The sequence below is a fragment of the Ceratotherium simum genome, chromosome 25, assembly GCF_057802395.1.
Source record: "Ceratotherium simum simum isolate JZ-2026a chromosome 25, ASM5780239v1, whole genome shotgun sequence".
In the NCBI taxonomy this organism is placed as follows: domain Eukaryota; kingdom Metazoa; phylum Chordata; class Mammalia; order Perissodactyla; family Rhinocerotidae; genus Ceratotherium; species Ceratotherium simum.
The window spans coordinates 19,437,938-19,455,840 of record NC_141924.1 but is presented as its reverse complement, the minus strand read 5'-3'; the positions used below and the strand labels follow the sequence as shown (position 1 = coordinate 19,455,840).

At 47.6% G+C, this 17,903-nt stretch overlaps 1 protein-coding gene across 3 annotated transcripts in view; it reads left to right on the top strand.

The window, feature by feature from the left end:
* Positions 1–3,579: 3,579 nt before the first annotated feature.
* The window catches only part of CHST11 (carbohydrate sulfotransferase 11), a 258,394-nt gene continuing 244,070 nt past the window's right edge, over positions 3,580–17,903 (top strand). Inside the window, exon 1 of one of the 3 annotated variants that reach the window (XM_004418050.3) lies at positions 3,580–4,183. In XM_004418050.3, the coding sequence (XP_004418107.1) occupies positions 4,066–4,183 (118 nt within the window). In that variant the 5' untranslated portion in view covers positions 3,580–4,065. Of the gene's footprint in view, positions 4,184–7,931; positions 8,194–17,903 lie in introns of those variants that run through there. The other 2 variants (XM_004418051.3, XM_087449012.1) reach the window with 2 other exon arrangements.

Below are 17,903 nucleotides of genomic sequence, written 5' to 3'. Positions count from 1 at the left end.
CCGGTCCTCGGAGGAGCCAGACTGGGGCCCCTGGCTGATGTTGGCAGAAGACATGCCTCTCTCCCCGCAAGGATGCTAAAGGGCTCTCTGTCTACCTGGGCCCACTTCTCTCTCCAACAAAGTGCAGAAAGGGGCATGGCTGCCAGGTCTGCAAGATCTTAACAAGACGGTACATTGAAGGCACAATCTACAGGAACGAGGGAGAGCCCAGCCCACAAGTTTTGCAAGACTTGGTGAATATCCGTCGGTTCACTGCTGGTGGCACACACAAGCTGGACTTCTGATTTTGCATCTATTTCTTCCTTTCCTATGAATTTTCCAAGATCGTCAACATAAATAGAACTTTCTCCTCAACATGTTTTCCAGGGCCACACCAGGCTTTAAAATAGACAGGCCCCCGTGTCATTTGCATGTTGTTATTTTGGAGAGTAAGGTTTAGCCAGGTCCCACGATGAGCACAGTGCAGATGCGCAAAGGGTGAAAGGGAATTTAGAAAAGTGATGGAAAATGAGATCTAAAGAGCGAGTGGGGGACTGTTCCCTAAATACTTTAGGCTCTCTGACTTCCTGGCCTGGGTGTGATGTGGAGCAGTTTGTGAGTAGTTCCGGCTGATAAATGACAAACAGAAGCAACCGTGCTTCTCCTGGGCTGGGTCACTGAATTGTTTTGGTATGATCTCCAGAGACCTCCTTGCCTCAGGCATTGCAACGGCCATTGTTCTAGATGGGGCTGCTTCAGCTCTGTCCTTGAAAAATACCCCATGTCCAGCCTCCCTGCTGACCCACAGCAGACCTGGTGGAGTGAGATGTGAGCCCTGGTTGTCTTAAGCCGCTGAGGCGAGGGCTTGTTTGTTATTGCAGCGTATCTTTGCCTGTCCTGACTGACACACCGGGAAAACAAAAGCCTGATCTGAGAGGCAGTCCCTCCTTTTCCTCTTTTCAAAGCTCAAAATGTCAAATCTTCTCCTTTCTCTGCAGTCTCACCAGTCAACACAATCTTTTATCTGGTCAATATTTATCATGTGGCGTGAGTAAAAGAGGTAAAGTTTTGTTAGAATAGGAATGGAAAGAAAGCAACGACTCTACTTGTGGTTGGCAAGTTTACAGTGTGATGAAGGAGACTAGAAACAGAACACTTTCCCTCACCCCTAATGTGCACAGAACAACAGAATCACAGACCATTACCACAGATTTTAGAGGTGATCTAATGTAACTGCCTAGCCCGAGAAGGCATCACCTTTCCATCTCTGACTTATTTGTACCTACCAGGTGCCAGTCATCATGCTGAGCACCAGAGAGAGACAGAGATGAATAAAACTCAGCCTAGTGGGTACAGTGACCCAAGAGGAGTTTGGACCTAGTGCTCAAGGCACAGAGGAGAAAAGAGGCCACTTCAAGAGAGAAATCAGGGAAGGCTTCTGTTTTATTTATTTATTTATTTATTTTTTCCCCCAGAGCCCCAGTAGACAGTTGTATGGCATAGCTGCACATCCTTCTAGTTGCTGTATGTGGGACGCGGCCTCAGCATGGTCAGAGAAATGGTGCGTCAGTGCGCACCCCGGATCCGAACCCGGGCTGCCAGCAGCAGAGCGCGCGCACCTAACTGCTAAGCCACAAGGCCGGCCCCAGGGAAGGCTTCTTGGAAGAGATGGTAGTTTACCTGTCAGAACCTTACACCTCATTCTATGTTTGATTGCTGATTGTGGGAATGCAAAAATGATTGCTGGTTACCATCCTTTCCTGTCCTGTGGGCCAACTCAACCCTCCACGACCCACCAAGGATTAGACTTCTGACCTATCCCTTGGCCCTGTGACTTCTTAGACTGCCTTATGCATGTCCAAGCTTTTGTTCAGATACATTGTTGTCTCTGCCCCGGGATGTGAGAGGTCAGTTGGGTGACCTGGGAGCAAATCTCTTCCCCTCCCTGCTCTGTAAAACCAGGAATTAAATGAGATTCTAGGCTGTGTGTGGAAGTGCTCATCTGTGAATGCTCTCTGCAAAGAATCCCCGCCTTGGTTGGGGTGAGGGGCAGGTGTGCAGCTCCCATCCCCAAACTCCTGTGGGGGGAATCACTGGAGAGTGACTTTGTACTGGAGCTTGTTCTGCTCAGCTGCCTTTAGCAAGCAACTCATTCACAAGTGAGTACAAATTAATACAGTACAAACTGGCTACATAAATATTGTGCTGTAATTGATCGTCTTCTGTAATCAAAGGCAAGGCTGCTGACTTGGTTACTTTCTCTACCTTGCAACTGCAGGAGGAAAACTTTGGGGGAAAGGAATTGAGGTTGGAGAGGTGGTTTCTGCTGCATGTAATTGTTTGCAAGTTGTGACTCCGATGTATTGAGAGGACAAGGCCCATTACATTCAGATTCAGTAAATATTTATCAAATGCCCATTATGTGAGAGGCATTGAAAGACACATTATCTTATTTCATTATTAATTGAGTTGTAGTAATGATTTGATAATATGGCACAAAAGTTAGATCGTCTTGACAATAATATTTTTTCCCCTGGTATATATTATTGTTGGAATTTAAATAATCCTTTGGCTTTTAAAAACACGATGTCGACTTATAAAGAAAATAAAAGGAAATGGCAGTGCCTATCTCTTTGCTTACAGAAACCACAAACGGCACAAGAACAGGATCTTTAACCCAGTTTCTCCAGCTGGTACTGGGTAAGTGAGCCAGTGATCGCCACACTATTTGCCTGCATCCACGTTATTGATCGCTAAACAATCCAAATGCATGGAATTGGAAAATTGAAATCACTTCACACAATACAAGAAGGCAACGCCATCTTTCCATTTACCTGCCAAGACTAAGGCGGCTTGGTTTTTCCAGCAGTTGGTTCGATTTGGATGAGAGGGACTTCTGGGGGGCGTCCTCTCACATCCACCCTGCCGAGTCTCGTGTGCACTTTGGAGAATGGGGAGGGAGCTCTACCCTTTGGAAAGCCAGAGTTTAAAATCCACAAACCCTTTTTGCCTTGTTGAGGGAGGTGGGATAAATAAATCCCCAGGAAAGCTCAGCGGTCGCTTGACCCCTGCGGGTTGTGCGGTTTCCCTAACCTTGACCTGAAGTCAGCCGTCTGCAAGCCCTTTCCAAAACGTCGCTCAAGTTGGGTTGTCGTTCGTAAGAAATGAAAACGAAACCGCCCTGTTCGGCGAGTCGGGAAAAGGGCACTCGCTCCCCGGGGGCTAGGGGCAACTTCCCGGCCAGCCTGCCCCGGGGTTTTAAATAATCGCGGACCACCAGACCCTTTCACGCTCCCGGTGCCCAAGCCGCTCCCCGCCACTTCCCTCTTCCAACGCCGGCAGGAGTGCGTGGCAGCACCGAAGCGATTTTATTCGTATTTTTCTCCTCCGGGTTTTGTCATGGAAACGCTGACACAACCTCCAGACGGCGGCCGAGCCCGGCCGGGGACTGAGGGCTTTTGGGACCCTGCGGGAGCGCGGCGCGCACTCCGCGCTCCCCGGGAAACAGCTGGACGCGACCAAATCCCGGGCAGGGGCGGGGGGAGCGCGACGCTCCGCCCCGGCGCTCGGGGCCCTCCCTCCTCCCGGCTCGCCGCCGGCGCCCTCCCCTCGCCGGGGGCTGCGAGTTGCCTTTGGTAAAACCCAGCCCCGAAATATATAGATCCCTGGAGCGCAATGAAGTAGCCTCTGGAGAGGAGGGAGGGGGCCCGTCCGACAGCCACAGCGGCCAGCGCAGCGGCACCACCGTCACCGCTCGCACCCCAGCCGCCCGGCCCGCGAGGAGGCAGCGGCGGCCGCGGGCGGGAGCGGAGGCGGCGGCGGAGAGGCGGCGAGGAGCAGCAGGAGGAGCAGGAGCGCGCCGCCGGCGGGGCCACGCACCTCGGCACTTCCAGAGCAACTCCGGCGCCTTCCACAGCCCTGCCCGGGGCTGGGGGCTCCGGGAGCGGCCGCGAAGCCAGCCCGACCCTCCTCCCGATCCTGCCCAGCCCTGCGCCTCCCGGGCTCCGCTCCGCGCGGCGGGGTCCCCGCTCCTGCGCCCCGGGCGCGCCTCTCGGGCACCCCGGTCCCCGCAGCCAGGACAAAGCCATGAAGCCGGCGCTGCTGGAAGTGATGAGGATGAACAGAATTTGCCGGATGGTGCTGGCCACTTGCTTGGGATCCTTTATCCTGGTCATCTTCTATTTCCAAAGTATGTTGCACCCAGGTAGGGGGCGCGTTAGCGTGGTTTTGTTGGATATTTTCTTCTCGCTCGCTCGCTCCGCCTGGTTTCTGCCTCTTCCAACCTTACCTCTTCTCCCTCGGCCACCTCGGGGCTTCTTGGGTCACCGAGTCGGGATGGGGAGGAGGAGGGAAGATGTGCTCCCTCCTTTTCTTCCTCCCGGATCCAGGCTAGAGGATGGGAACAGGAGGGGCGGTAGTTTTTTTTTTTTTCTTCTTTCTTTGTGTCTGTTGTCTGTCTTTCTGCAAGGTAGCAGGGCAAGGTAGAGGTTGTGGGAAGCCGCTGGGGTTAGGGGGTCGGTTTGAAGAGAACGAAACTCCCTCTCCGCTCATGCCGAGGTCTGAGGATGAAAGTGGCGCCGGGAGCTGGCCGCCCTGCGCCCGGGCGCACTGCCTCTTCCTGGTTGGGGGACCGAGGGCGAAGGGTGCGCGCCCCGGCGAGGTTGTGAGTCCCTGCGGCGAGCTGGGGAGGCCGGGGCTAGGCTTCCACGTGTCCGGGGTTCGGCGCCGCGCTGAGCAGGTGTGGGGAGAGTGCCTGCCTTTGCCCAGCCACCAGGCTGGGGAAGGGGCCCGGCGCCGGCTGTTTGCCCGAGGTTCGGCTCCGCATTGACCTTGCGGCTGGTGCCGTGGCGCCTGCTCCATCCTTCCACCCCAACCCCCTCCCGATCCTGCGCTGGGGGACTCAGAGCTCCTAGGTCACGCCATGGCCACCGCAGTTTTGGAGGAAACTTTGGCCGAATCCTGGGCTGATGGTCAGGTCGCATCCCCCACTCCTGAGTCCTGAGCGCCCGGAGTCCCCGGGGCCGTGTGGGAATGAGCCCCCTCCCCCAGCCCCCGGTGGCTTAGACAAGTTCCACATCTGAAATCTGGACTGGGAGAGGGACGAGGCTCGCCCTTTCCAAGGGGCGCAAAGGAAAGTTTGGGACCTGGGGAGGGAGGGGCGCCCTCGAGCACGGCGGCCGCGGGTTCGCAGCTCGACTGCGAAGCCCAACAGGTAGACCCTTCCAAGGAGGCTTCTGGGGTAATGCGGGTCTCCCCGCTCAGCCGCGGTTCCCTCCACCCCCAACAGGCCCCCGCTGGGCCACGTTGGCTCCGAAATCCATTTTTTACGCCTCCGAGTTGCCTTTCTCAGTATAGTCACAGCAATAATTTGCTTTTATAATTACAAGGGAGAGGGAACTGGAAACACATTTCCTTCCAGGGAAATAGGGTTGGTGTTTTTCTTTTTGCCTCCCGCGTTCTCTTTTCAGTGTGTATCTAACACACTTTCAGCAGACGCTGCCCCGAATTCATCTAGCCTGCGTTTGGGTCGATGGCAGAGGATAAAGCTGTTCTTTCCATCGGACAGGCAGGGAGATTCCTTGACAGCCTGGGGACAGAATGGCCCCTCTGCCCCACTCGGCCTGGAGCAGTTGTTAAGGCCGCCAGCCTTACCACCAAGGATGTGGTCAGACACTACCACATGTAACCCCAGGACATCCGAGCCAGCCTTGTAAAAGATGCCTTTTGTTTGCACTTTCGTATTTTTAGTTGCATGTCAGCAAACTACAGCGGTGTTTGTCTCCTCACCCAGCCCAGTGGTTGTGAAACTTCTAAGGGAATTTAAAAATGGACCTCGCCTGCATTCTGGCAGCCAGGCGGTGGTTGCAGCTGGCAGGACCAGACAGTGGCATCCTGGAGACCAGGCCAGACTCCACCCCAAAGGGCTGGGTGACTAGGTGGTGTGCAAATACACTGGGGCTCAAACAGTTTAAACAAAGAACCGGGTGATTTGTCTAGACTCTAGAGATGTGTTTAGGCCGCTTAAAGTTTTCCCTGGATGGAACATGCCAGGTAATTCTCTGCAGAAATGCCTGGAACAGGGATGACTGTTAGCCTCCAGCAGGAATGCACTTTAACTTCCCTGTGTCTGTTAGTTGTCCAGTGAAATACTATCTAACGACCGTGAAATACTGCTACTGTCTATGGTTTTCATGCATCTTGTGCTTTGCTTTTCCTGTGTAAGAATTAGGAAGTAACTTTCTAGCCAGAGATACCAGGAAGAAACTTCCAACTTGTAATTGGTGCTTTGCTAAAATTTCCAGCTCTAATTAGAATATTAAGTTGACTTGCAAGTGGCATTAGCTCTTTTCAGTCTAGCCTTTTGGAACCAGGGACAGAATCTTTTCTAAGGCTGTGCTGATCCTCTGCTCTCAGCCTTTGCTTCCCTTTCTGGTCCTATTTCCTCCCAAGACATGGCATTGGTTTATTATTCACGTCTATGTGACTATGCTCTTCGGATATTTTTTCTAAGTCCATAGCAAATACTACTTTCAATACAGTCTGTTGATTGTAGAACTGCAGACAGTTGGAGTTGAAAGGTCTTCCTTATTTTGAATGACATATGGTTCCATGAAAACTCCATGTCAACGGTTTATTATTACATGGGACATAAAAATATGCTTTGAAATCCATATTAAACATTTTCTTTCTTTTTTTTTTTTCATTTTATTAAACTACACTGTTGATGAGGGGTCATGCTAAATCTTTTTCCTCCTGCTTTGGATTTCTTTACAAGTTACCAGATCTTTGCTTCTCTGAAGGATTTAGGGTAATGATAGCTGATCTCTTAGCCTGGCTCTACAGTTTCAGCCGCCTGGATCACTCTGGGAGAGGCAGAAGGGATCACAGCATGGCACAGATTGTGTTGCCAAAAATTTGGAGCCCTCTGGCAGGAGTTCCAGATACCTATATCTGAAATAGAAAAGTAGTATTGCAAAAGAAATGGATTCCCTCTGGCAGGAGTTCAGATACCTATATCTGAAACAGAAAAATAGTATTGCAAAAGAAATGGGTTCCTGGCTTCATTGGTGGCTAGAGAAGACCTACAGTGTGTGAGGAGGGAAAGAAAGGATAAAAGGAGACAGCTGGGGGGTGGGGCGTGTGGGGGAAGTGGCCGGCTGTCTCTCCTTCTGATTCTAATCTGGGATCCATTGTCTTTTGTATTTTTCTAATTCATGAGTAATTCGTAAATTTGAGTAATTGATCTTTAATTTGATTGGAGGTTCAGCAAAAGTGGGCCTTGTCAGTAAGGCAGTTTTCTTTAGATATTTGACCCTGTGTGTTAATAGTCTTTGTTAAGAATATTTTTTAGGGCAGGGACCAGGTTTTAGGCTCTATTCTAATCCCAATGTTTTGCACAATGCCCAACACATAGTAAGTTCTCAGTAGAATATCTGCTGGGCGAATGCATGATGTGGCTAAACTCTAGAAGACCCATTAATCTGGTTTTCAGAAAGGTTGCATCAAGCCTTGCCAGGAATGCCTGGTCAGTCAGTCTGGCTCTGACCGGTGGGGACCCTTCCCTGCTTCCTGGTCTCTGAGATTCCCTGAGATATGGACTCGTTTAAGCTCATCATGCATCCGGACAGGAGCATTCCCCATGGCCTGGATTGGCTCCCCCAAGGTGTGAGGCAGCTGGGGTGCTGCTCGGTGTCCTGGGTCCTGGGGAAGGTTGGCCTCATTTAGCCACTGACCTGAAGAAACTCATCCTCAGGGTGCAGGACGGACGCCTTCTGTGGGCGTGAACTGCTCCTGAAATTGGTGAGGATAGAACCGCATGCTTGTGGTTTCTGCACAGGATTGAGTCCATCAGCGAATGCGTCCTGTGAAACTGTATCCCGGACATTAAAGAGTCTCGCATACCTGCCCTAGACGCGGGGCTTTGATGGAGCTCTGTCATTCCAGGCAGAGCGGAGAGGCCCCCAGGCTGCATTTGTGCTGAGGGTGTGAAGACGGCCCCTCTGAACCTTCCTTTTGTCTTCCTCCCTAGGATTGTGGTTTTGTTTGAAAGCTCCTGTTCACAGAAGAGAAGCCTGCGGAGGAGAAAGGCTTTTTCTCTTTCTCTTCCTCTCCTTTTTTCCTTTTGCAGAATGTTTACTTTCACTGTCGCCTGGAATTTCTTTGCTTTGGTTGAATGTATTGAAAGATTATACCCTTTATTTAAAGACTTCTTGGGTAAGTTACCCCTTTGTAGTTTCAGTTGATTAGATTGAATGCAAAATGCCTTAGTATTATAATTTTAATCTAATTATCAACATGATATCTGCTCATTTTAGAAAATTTAGGCAGTACAGTAGAGAAACAATTATCCATTATTCCACCATCCAGAGGCAACTGGTACTTTTTTCTATATGTTACAGAATATCTATATTAAAAAAATAGTTGAGATCATATCATCCCCTTTGTATACTGTTTGATGTTGTGTATTTTAGACAAATCCCTCATTATGGTGACTAGTTATTAAGTTTAAAGACAGAAAATTTAACCACAACCTTTTTAATTTGTAGACTTGCATAGGCCTCCACCCTCCCACCCCCACCCCTTTGCAGGATGTCAGTTTGGTGTTGTGCTTTTTTTGGGGCTGCACACATTTAATTTTAAATTAAGGAATCTTTTTGCTTACACAAGAAATGAGTTTGGAGTCATACCACTTTGCAGGGGCTGTTCTTATGTTGTCTGTCTGTCTGAAACGTACTTTGAAAAGGTGTCAGGAGGGTTGCAAATATGAGACCGTTATGAATCCTGGAAACAGCATTAAATAACTGAAGGATAAGGCATTTCCAGTGTGGGGTCTCCCCTTGGCAGTTTAAATGTTTGCACCTCAGTGGGGCATTTTCATCGCTGCATTAAGATGAGAAAGATACACTTAGGCAATTTCCTTTGACAGTTATAGCCACTGTTCAGGAGTCCTGGTTTCATTGCCTTCTGAAATAAAAGTGGTGATCAGGCTCCAGAGGGAGAGTGTGGGGGTGATTCTGTGGGGTGAGGGGCAAGGGAATCCACCCTCCAGCAGAGGGGCTGCTGTTTATATTTATGTATCTGGTTGAGAAGTCCTTTTGCTTATGGCCAGCTCTATCAGCCCAGCCATTTAAAAACAGGAAATCAAAGGCTTCCAAGCACAGCACCACCCTTTCCCTTCTTAAATGCACGAGAAGGATGAACGTCTTCTTAATCTGGGGAGGGTGAGTGAGGAAGGCTCTCGCGAAGGTCTTTGTCAGCAGGCTGCTTGTGAATTCAGGTTCTGAGAAAAACCAGAAGTTGTCCTGCTTACTCATTTTCTCTTTTTAGCTTTGTTTTTCTTCTCTTGAATTTTGAGAGCCCCATCTTATCACAAGTGAGGAGAAAGACAGTTTTTCCTATGAGATCCCTGGATAATCGGATGTGTCAAATGAAAAATTCCTGGAACTGGTCATTTGATGCATCTCAGATCAAATGTGATTGATCAGAATGCGAGAGCAGAGCTGTTCTTACTGTCTGTCTTTCTCTTCTGCTCTGTGCCGGGCATTGTTGTAGGCACTGGGGATCCACACACATTTATTTCTGCCCTCGTGGCACTTACATTCTAGTGGGGTTGGCAGACGTTAAGCAAATGCCAAGTAAAATATAGGCCTGTCAGATGGTGTGAAGAGAGAAAAACAAATCAGGGAAGATGGATGAGGGAGGTGAGAGGCCGCGGTTACAATTTAATATAGAGGTAATTAGGGAATGTCACTGATAAGATGACATTGGAGAGCAGAGACCTGAAGGAAGTGAAGGAGCTGGCCATGTGTCCCAAGAAGAATGTTCCAGGCAGAGAGCAGAGCAAGTCTCCTCACCCCAGGGATAGGAACATGTATGGCAAGCAGCCCTGAGTGTCTGGAGTGGAGGGAGGGAGCACCAAAGACTATGAGGTGGAGAGAGATCGTGTGGGTCTTGGCCCTGACTGGGGATGGGATGGGAAACCCTGGAGGGGTTTGAGCAGAGGACCCTGGGGGAGGGGCGTGGAACAGTGCTAGCATTGAAGCTGCTCATTTGCACAAAGTGGTCACCGTGTAAATCCCATTTTCTCTCCACCAAGCCTCCCCCCCCAAACTAGACCACCCCTAGTTTCCATTTTTAAAGCAGTAATGTACAAATCAGAACAAAAGATTTGAGAAAAATTTTGCTTTTATTTATGAATAAAAGCAACCATAAACATCCCTCGACTTGTGTAAGCACTCAATAAAAATATAGAGATTAAATGGATTGATGATTTGGGAGTGGCAGACCTGGGTCCTAGTGTGAGGTGCCCCCACTTCCTAACCCCAAGCATTATTGTATTTTATTGATTCTAGGAGACTCATTTTTTCACATTTTCGTATTTATGAAATTTGACTGTGTTGGAATTGATGGCATCTTAGCACCCTGCTGTCCTAGGATGGGCAGGCTTTGTCTTTGTTAGTGGAACGTAAAGGAGCTGTGTGCCCTGCAGCTGATGCCCTGTGAGGCCACCTCTGTAAATTGTGAAAGTACTTTTTGTAGACCATGGCGCACTCCATGACCTCAGTAAGGTGATGAAACAAGGCTCTCTCATAAGACGCAGGCTCCACCAGAGGGCCTGGAAGTCCCCGTTAGACGATTACCTGCTTCAGAAAGGCTTTGCCAGCACACAGGCTGTTAGGTCTTTTCTGTTCTGCCTGGGAAATTCGCACCTATTTTCAGAGTCTTAGGGCTTGCAGTTAATATCTCTCTTTGATTAACTAATGAAGTTGCTAAGAGGCAGAATGGGAAGGGTGGGGAAGTAAATTGTTTAACTTTGGGTTTGACCCGAGAAGTTCAAATAGAAATAGACATAGAGATTCCTTGGGGAAAGGATCACCAGGGTAGATGTTAGTTTCTTTGACAGCCACGTGGCCTTTATCATTTCCTTCACTAGCCCTTTTAGAAATGTATTGTGGCTGTTTTTGTTTGTTTGTTTACTTCCTCTTTTGATTCAGCAGGCCATGGATTCTGCCTCTGAGCTTGGCCCAGAGGAGCTCAGGAAACATTTAAAGAGTAAATAAGTGGTTCTCAAAGACACCTCTTCAGCTTCTGTCCCCGCCTCACCAATATGCGTAGAGCCCAGAGGGAAGAGCCAGGTTGGCTTCTCATGTCCAGACAGCTTCTGGTGTGGTGGTTCATTCCATTTGTTTCCTAAATCTCTTTGATCCTGGTCTGCTAGGATTCATTTAGGGTTCAGGGCAGGAATTAGAAAGCGGTCTAGCTATTTTAAGTAGAAAGGTATTTAATGGAGGGAATCTGATGTTTATAAAATTTTTGGGAGGGCTGGAGGCGTAGGGCTCTTGGCTGGCCTCCAGGAATGAGTCCCAGTTAATAGTAGTACAGTCATGTGCTGCATAATGATGTTTTGGTCAAGGATGGACTGCATATATGATAGTGGTCCCATAAGATGGGTACAATATAGCCTAGTTGTATAGTAGGCTACACCATCTGGGTTTGTGTAAGGACACTCTATGATGTTTGCACAACGAAATCGAATGTGTTTCTTGGAACGTATCCGTGTCGGTAAGTGTCCTGTGACTGTAGTATATGTAATAATTTATAAACAAACGTATATTGGCATGGCTGCTCAAAACTGACCCACCAGGGGCCGGCCCGGTGGCGCAAGTGGTTAAGTGCGCGCGCTCCGCTGCGGCGGCCCGGGGTTCGCTGGTTCGGATCCCGGGCGCGCATCGACGCACTGCTTGGCAAGCCATGCTGTGGCGGCGTCCCATATAAAGTGGAGGAAGATGGGCACAGATGTTAGCCCAGGGCCCTCTTCCTCAGCAAAAAAAGAGGAGGATTGGCGGATGTTAGCACAGGGCTGATCTCCTCACAAAAAAAAAAAAAAAAAAAAAACTGACCCACCAGGGGTGCTTCTACCTCTGAGACTGTGCCTGGAAATCCTGAGTCCAAGAATAAACTGATGACACTGAGAAGCAAAGATCAGAAATCCTGATTCCAGAATCGAGAAGCTTCCCCACTGCAACTGCCTCTCAACACCCAGAAAGGTGGAGAGTGGACCCTGTAATCCTGTTGCAAAAAAGCCCCTCATGCCTCCATCACCGTGTTTGCCAGTAGCAAAACAACGGAAAAGATGGGAAGATGGCCTCTCGCTCATGTCTGCTTTCTAAATCTTGAGTGAGTGCTTCTATTAGGGGAACCAAATTCTCATCCAGTAGCCTAGCTTGTAGGAAGCCTGAGAAATATAGCTTTTAAATGACCAGCTTCTGCAGTATGGAAAGGCCTTCTAGAAAGGGGGTGGAATGGATGATAAGCCAACATCCACAGTACTCCCCACACCCTATTGGTAAAACAAATTTGAGCAGTCATCCCCTATATATTTTGTTTATAAACAATTTATACATATTACTACCATTAGCTAAATGTCTAGGATAAGGATATTTCTAACTTTCTAACAATAAATGATTGTAAATCCACATGTTCATTATCGTCTGGATAATTCTCTTGGCTGACTCCTTCTCAACTCTGATTCTGTCATCCTTTTTGCCTCATAATGTGGCATACGAAGACTCGGAGACTCGGAGAGAGAGGAATGGCATTTTCTTGCGTGCATGCATTTTAAGTATTATCTCCAAGCTGTGGTTTCTTGGCTAGGATCTCTTTAAGCCTCTATTCCATTTCGTGAGGATTAGTTTAGGTGAAAGTAACAATATAATCTGTAAATCTACTTATGATTCAGTTGTAAGTGGTGATCCGTTGACATATGCTCAGAGCAGTGGGATATTGAGGCGACCACTGTAGTGCCTTCACTTTGTGGCTCTCCATCTCCCTCCTCAGGATACCTGAGTTTCGTAAATGGCATGTAACTTGATGTGACAGGTTAGATGGGGGTGTTCACATCAATTCATATTTTTAACATTGGCTAAGTTTGTTGTTTTAGATTAAATAAAAACGGAAGACCTGATATTTCCTTCCCAGACCCCTTTGTGGTAGACTGTCCACTAGACTTTGGAACCCTGGGTCTAGACTTGTCTTGAATGTAATCAGTCATTGTTGAGATCCGCCACAGCCAACTTTGGGTAAAAGTACAGTATTAACCTGGTGCTAGTTCTGCAGGGGTGAGTCAGAGTTTGGCTTTAGATAAGTACTATAGAGAGGACTGATATCTCCAGTATTACTCACCCGCAGTTCAGTTCTAACTCAAGTAGATGTGGATAGAGATAAAGAAACCTGGTAATATAAGTGTTTCAGTCCTTATCAATCTCTTAAAAGCCTTGGGAAGAAAACCCACCAAGGCAACTCAAGTGAAAGAGGCAGGTGGCTGGGTTTCTGTTAGAAGCTGTTAACTTCAAAGGATCCCAGAAGAGGGAAAACACAAAGGCCCCTCTAAGGTAGTATTTTAACCTAACACTTCACTTTTCTTAACAGTTGACGTCTTTTACCTTTAATATTGTACGTGGTCACTCGCCATAGTGAAAAGAGCACAGAATTTGCAATCTCGAGACCAGCTTTCAGGCTTTGGCTGTCTGCTATATCCATTCGACACCATTGAAAATATTTTTGTTGAATGCTTATTAAGAGTTGGGCTCTGTTCTAGGTGCTGGAGATACAGCAGGGACCAAACAGACAAAAATCTGTGTGCTCATGGAACATTCTACTGGAAGAGACACGATAAACAAAGCCATGTTAAAAATATAGAGTATGTTTGATGGTGACAAATGCTACAGAGAAAAAAATAAAGCAAGGAAGGAGAGTGTGCAATGGAAGCAGTGAGGGGGTTGCAGTTTTAAATAGGGTGGTTGGAGAAGGCCTCCTTGAGAAGGTGACTTTAAAGCTAGAAGGAGATGAGGATATATAGGGGACGAGCTGAGGAAATAATACAGATATTTATTGGGTATTTACTGAAAGTCAATATGGGCCAGGTGTTTAATATAAATTATTCCTCACAGGACTCTTATAAGGTACACAGTGTTAGTATTACCATTTTACAAGGGGGGAAACTGAGGCATAGACATTGTCACTTGTCTAAGGTCACACGGAGAGGAATTGATGGAACTAGAATTAAACCATGGCTGTCTGACTTAAGATCCCTTGCTCTGAACGTCTAGTAGGGGCCCTCAGTTGGGGGCTACCCTTTGCCCCCACATTTGGAAATGTGTAGGGATGCTCTTCATTGTCCCAAGGATTGAGGACATCAATTTAGTGGGCAGGGCCAAGGATGCTAGACGTCCCGCAAAGGGTGGGATCCCACCCCGCCCCCCCACCGCCGTCAGAGTCATCCTGCCCAAATGCCAATAATGCTCCTCCTTGAGAAACAGCTCAAGACTCTCCACGCTTAAAGAGCATCTGGCATAGTACCTGGCCACACCGCATGACTTGGGCAAGTGCGGGGCACATCGTAGGGCTTTAAGAATTGATTGAATGAGTGGCTGACTGAAAGTACAAACTCAGAGATTTGGTCCCCTCATTAGCCAAGTGAAGGTAGTAATATTATTCCTCTTACGTGGTGTTGGTGGTGAGGATTAAATAAGAAACTAGATGTGAAAAGGCACCGAAAATGGATGCAAAAACAGTGATTATCATCATATGGTAATATAATTTATAATATATTAATATATATTTATAGTAATATAATAATTTATAATATAAACACATATTATTGCTGTAATAAATGCACTGTGGTTCCTCATTCTAAGACTTTAATCTTCCTGCTTACAACAGTGCTGTAGTATTTCATTCTGTTTGAAACCTGAGCAAATGTTTATCCATTACGTATGTGTGCCCTATACTGTAAGGTTTACTGAAAAGGTCCGGCTTCTGGACTGCGATGAACACCTTCCTTCTGTATGCGCTAACCCTCCGCCGTGCTGGCACACCTCCTTGCTCAGGCCAGAACTTAGCACTGCCTCGGTGTACATTTTGCAAAAGCAGAGTTGATTTGGTGAAAAATCAGCCTTGTGGTTTTTTTTTTTTCCCCCCAAAGCCCCAGTAGATAGTTGTATGTCATAGCCGCACATCCTTCTAGTTGCTGTATGTGGGACGCGGCCTCAGCATGGCCGGAGAAGCGGTGTGTTGGTGCGCTCCCGGGATCTGAACCCCGGGCCGCCAGTAGCGGAGCGCGTGCACTCAAGCGCTAAGCCATGGGGCCGGCCCAGTCTTGTGGTTTCATGCTGAGTGCCAAGGCCATAGCTTTCCCCCCAATTATACATATAATTACTCCTCAGTGTCCCATTAGGTTTAAAAAGTGACACTTGAAAAATAAAACAGGGGGCCCCCGTCAATGCGGGTTCGGAAGCTGAGCTCTGGGGAGGGTGCGGAGTCTTTCAGGAGACTGGCGGCTGCAGTCCCGGGGAGGCTCCGCTGGGGCACGGCGTTCATGGCGGGGGCAGAGCCCATTTGCGCCCATCAGCACAGAGCAGGTACTGAATTTTAGTGAAGAGACTGTAGTCCTGATTCGGGCTGGGCCCAGTCTCTTCTTCAGCCTGAGGCCAAGGGCATATTCGATGCTCTACCCTGCTGCACCGCTTGTCCCTTGGAGACAGTCCCTGCTGAACTTGATACTTAACTGACGGGGGGAGTCTGTTGGTCAATGTTCGTAGGTCTTTACTAGTTGAAAAATCTCTTTTTAAGCACACGGCTCTCCAGACGAACCTTCCATCTGATCTAATTATTGATTTAGACCAGTGGTTCTCAACTGGGGATGATTTTGCTCCCTTCTCTCCCCCTCTGCAGGGGACATTTGGCAATGTCTGGGGACAATGTGGGTGTCGCACTGGGAGGGAGGTCCTACTGGCATCTAGTAGGTAGAGGCCAGGGATGCTGCTAAACATCCTACAATGCACAGGACAGCCCCCAACAACAAGGAATAATCCAGCCCAGAATATCAATAGTTGGGAAACGATTATTTAGATTCAGTATTTTTCTGATGCTTTACTAAAAATAACACTAAAACAATGATCACTTACTGAGTATTTACTATGTCTCAGACAGTATGCCAACTACTGTACTTGGATTATCACATTTAATCTTCACCATAACCTGGTGAGGTGGGCATTTATCATTCCCATTGTACTGGGAGGAAACTGAGGCTGAGAGAGGTTAGGGAGCTTGCCCAAGGTCACAGAACCGGAAAGTTGGAACAAGATCCCAGCCTGGGTCTGACTGACACCAAAGATGGTACTCATCACCTCACCAGTGTATCCATCTACATGTTCTTGGTTTCAGCTAATTAGGTCAAGAAATAATTATTTTATAAGGGCCTTAAGCTCAGCTGTAGACTCTAAGTGGGACATTCAGTGATAGCCCCTTCTCTTCTTACCCTACACTCTATCCCTGGATAAGCTCATGCCCTCTTGGGGCCAGTGCTATTGTCTGTGTTCAGATGACACTCACTTCTCTTCATCGTGGGTGTGTCTTGAGGTCAAAGTCCAGTTCATATGTTACCTTCTGTGTGAAACCTTCATCCATCCCGTCTTGGTCAGAATAAGGGGATAGATGTCCTTCCTCTGTGTCCCATGGTACTTTCTGTGTGCACGTACTCTGGTATACAGTCATGCGCCTCTTAACAACGGGGATACGTTCTGAGAAAGGCATTGTTAGGTAATTTTGTCATTGTGTGAACGTCGTAGAGTGTACCTACACAAACCTAGATGGTGTAGCCTACAACACACCTAGGCTACATGGTACTCATCTTATGGGACCACCTTTGTATATGTGGTCTGTTGTTGACCAAAATGTTGTTAGGTGGTGCATGACTGTATTGGGTCTTTAAGAGCAGACCATGTCTTGTTTACCACAGTATCTCAGCATCTAGAATAGAGCCTGGTACTCTAGTACCTAGTACCAGCCTGGTACTGGTAGTCGTCTAGTCTGTAGTTGTCTTAGTCTGTTCAGGCTGCTGCAGCAAAATACCACAGACTGAATGGCTTATGAACAACAGAAGTTTATTTCTCACAGTCTGGAGGCTGGAAGTCCGAGATCAGGGTGCCAGCATGGTCGAGGGAGGGCTCTCTCTGGGGTGTAGACCTCTTGCTGTGTCCTCACGTGGTGGAGGGGGTGAGGGAGCTCTGGGCCTCTTTTATGAGGGCGTTACTCCCATCCATGAGAGCTCTGCCCTCATGACCCAATCACCTCCCCAAGGTTCCACCTCTTAATACTATCACCTTGGGCATTAGGTTTTCAACATAGGAATTTTGAGAAGACGCAAACATTCACACCACAGTGGTAGTCACTCAGTAAATATTTATTGAAAGAACGAATACATTGATGGTAATTGATGACTAAGAAGAAAATCCCCTCTTTTGGGATGGCAGGTGTGAAATTATCAGCCATTTTCATTGCTGATTTGATTTTCAGTTTGATCCTACAGTGAGTGAGCTGCCGTGTAAGAGAGCAAAGAACAACTCATTTAACACCATGGCTAGATGTAGACACAGCCAAAAAATAAACAACTATCAAGATGTGGTTATTACGTGCTGTAACCACAACAGTGACCAGTGTGTCCCGGGAAGGGATCTGCTCATTCAGCTCGGAATGGGAGGGTCTGAAACAAGACTCTTCTAGAGCTGCTCTGTCCAGTAGAAATGTACTGTCAGGTCACATGTAACTTTAAATTTTCTAGTAGCTACATGAAAAAAAGTACAAAGAAACAGGTGAAATTAATATCTAAAATATTGTCATTCTAACAGGCAATATTAAAAGTTATTGACATATTTTATATATTTTTTGTACTGCATCTTCAGAAATCCAGTGTGTCTTTTATACTTATGACACATCTCAATTCAGACTTGCCACATTTCAAGTGTTCAGTAGCCACATGTGGCTAGTGGCTACCATATTGGATAGTGTGGCTCTGAAGTATTAGGGAACTTTTTATGCATTGGATTAGGGTTTTTTGTTTGCTTTGTTTCTTTTTTCTGCCCCTT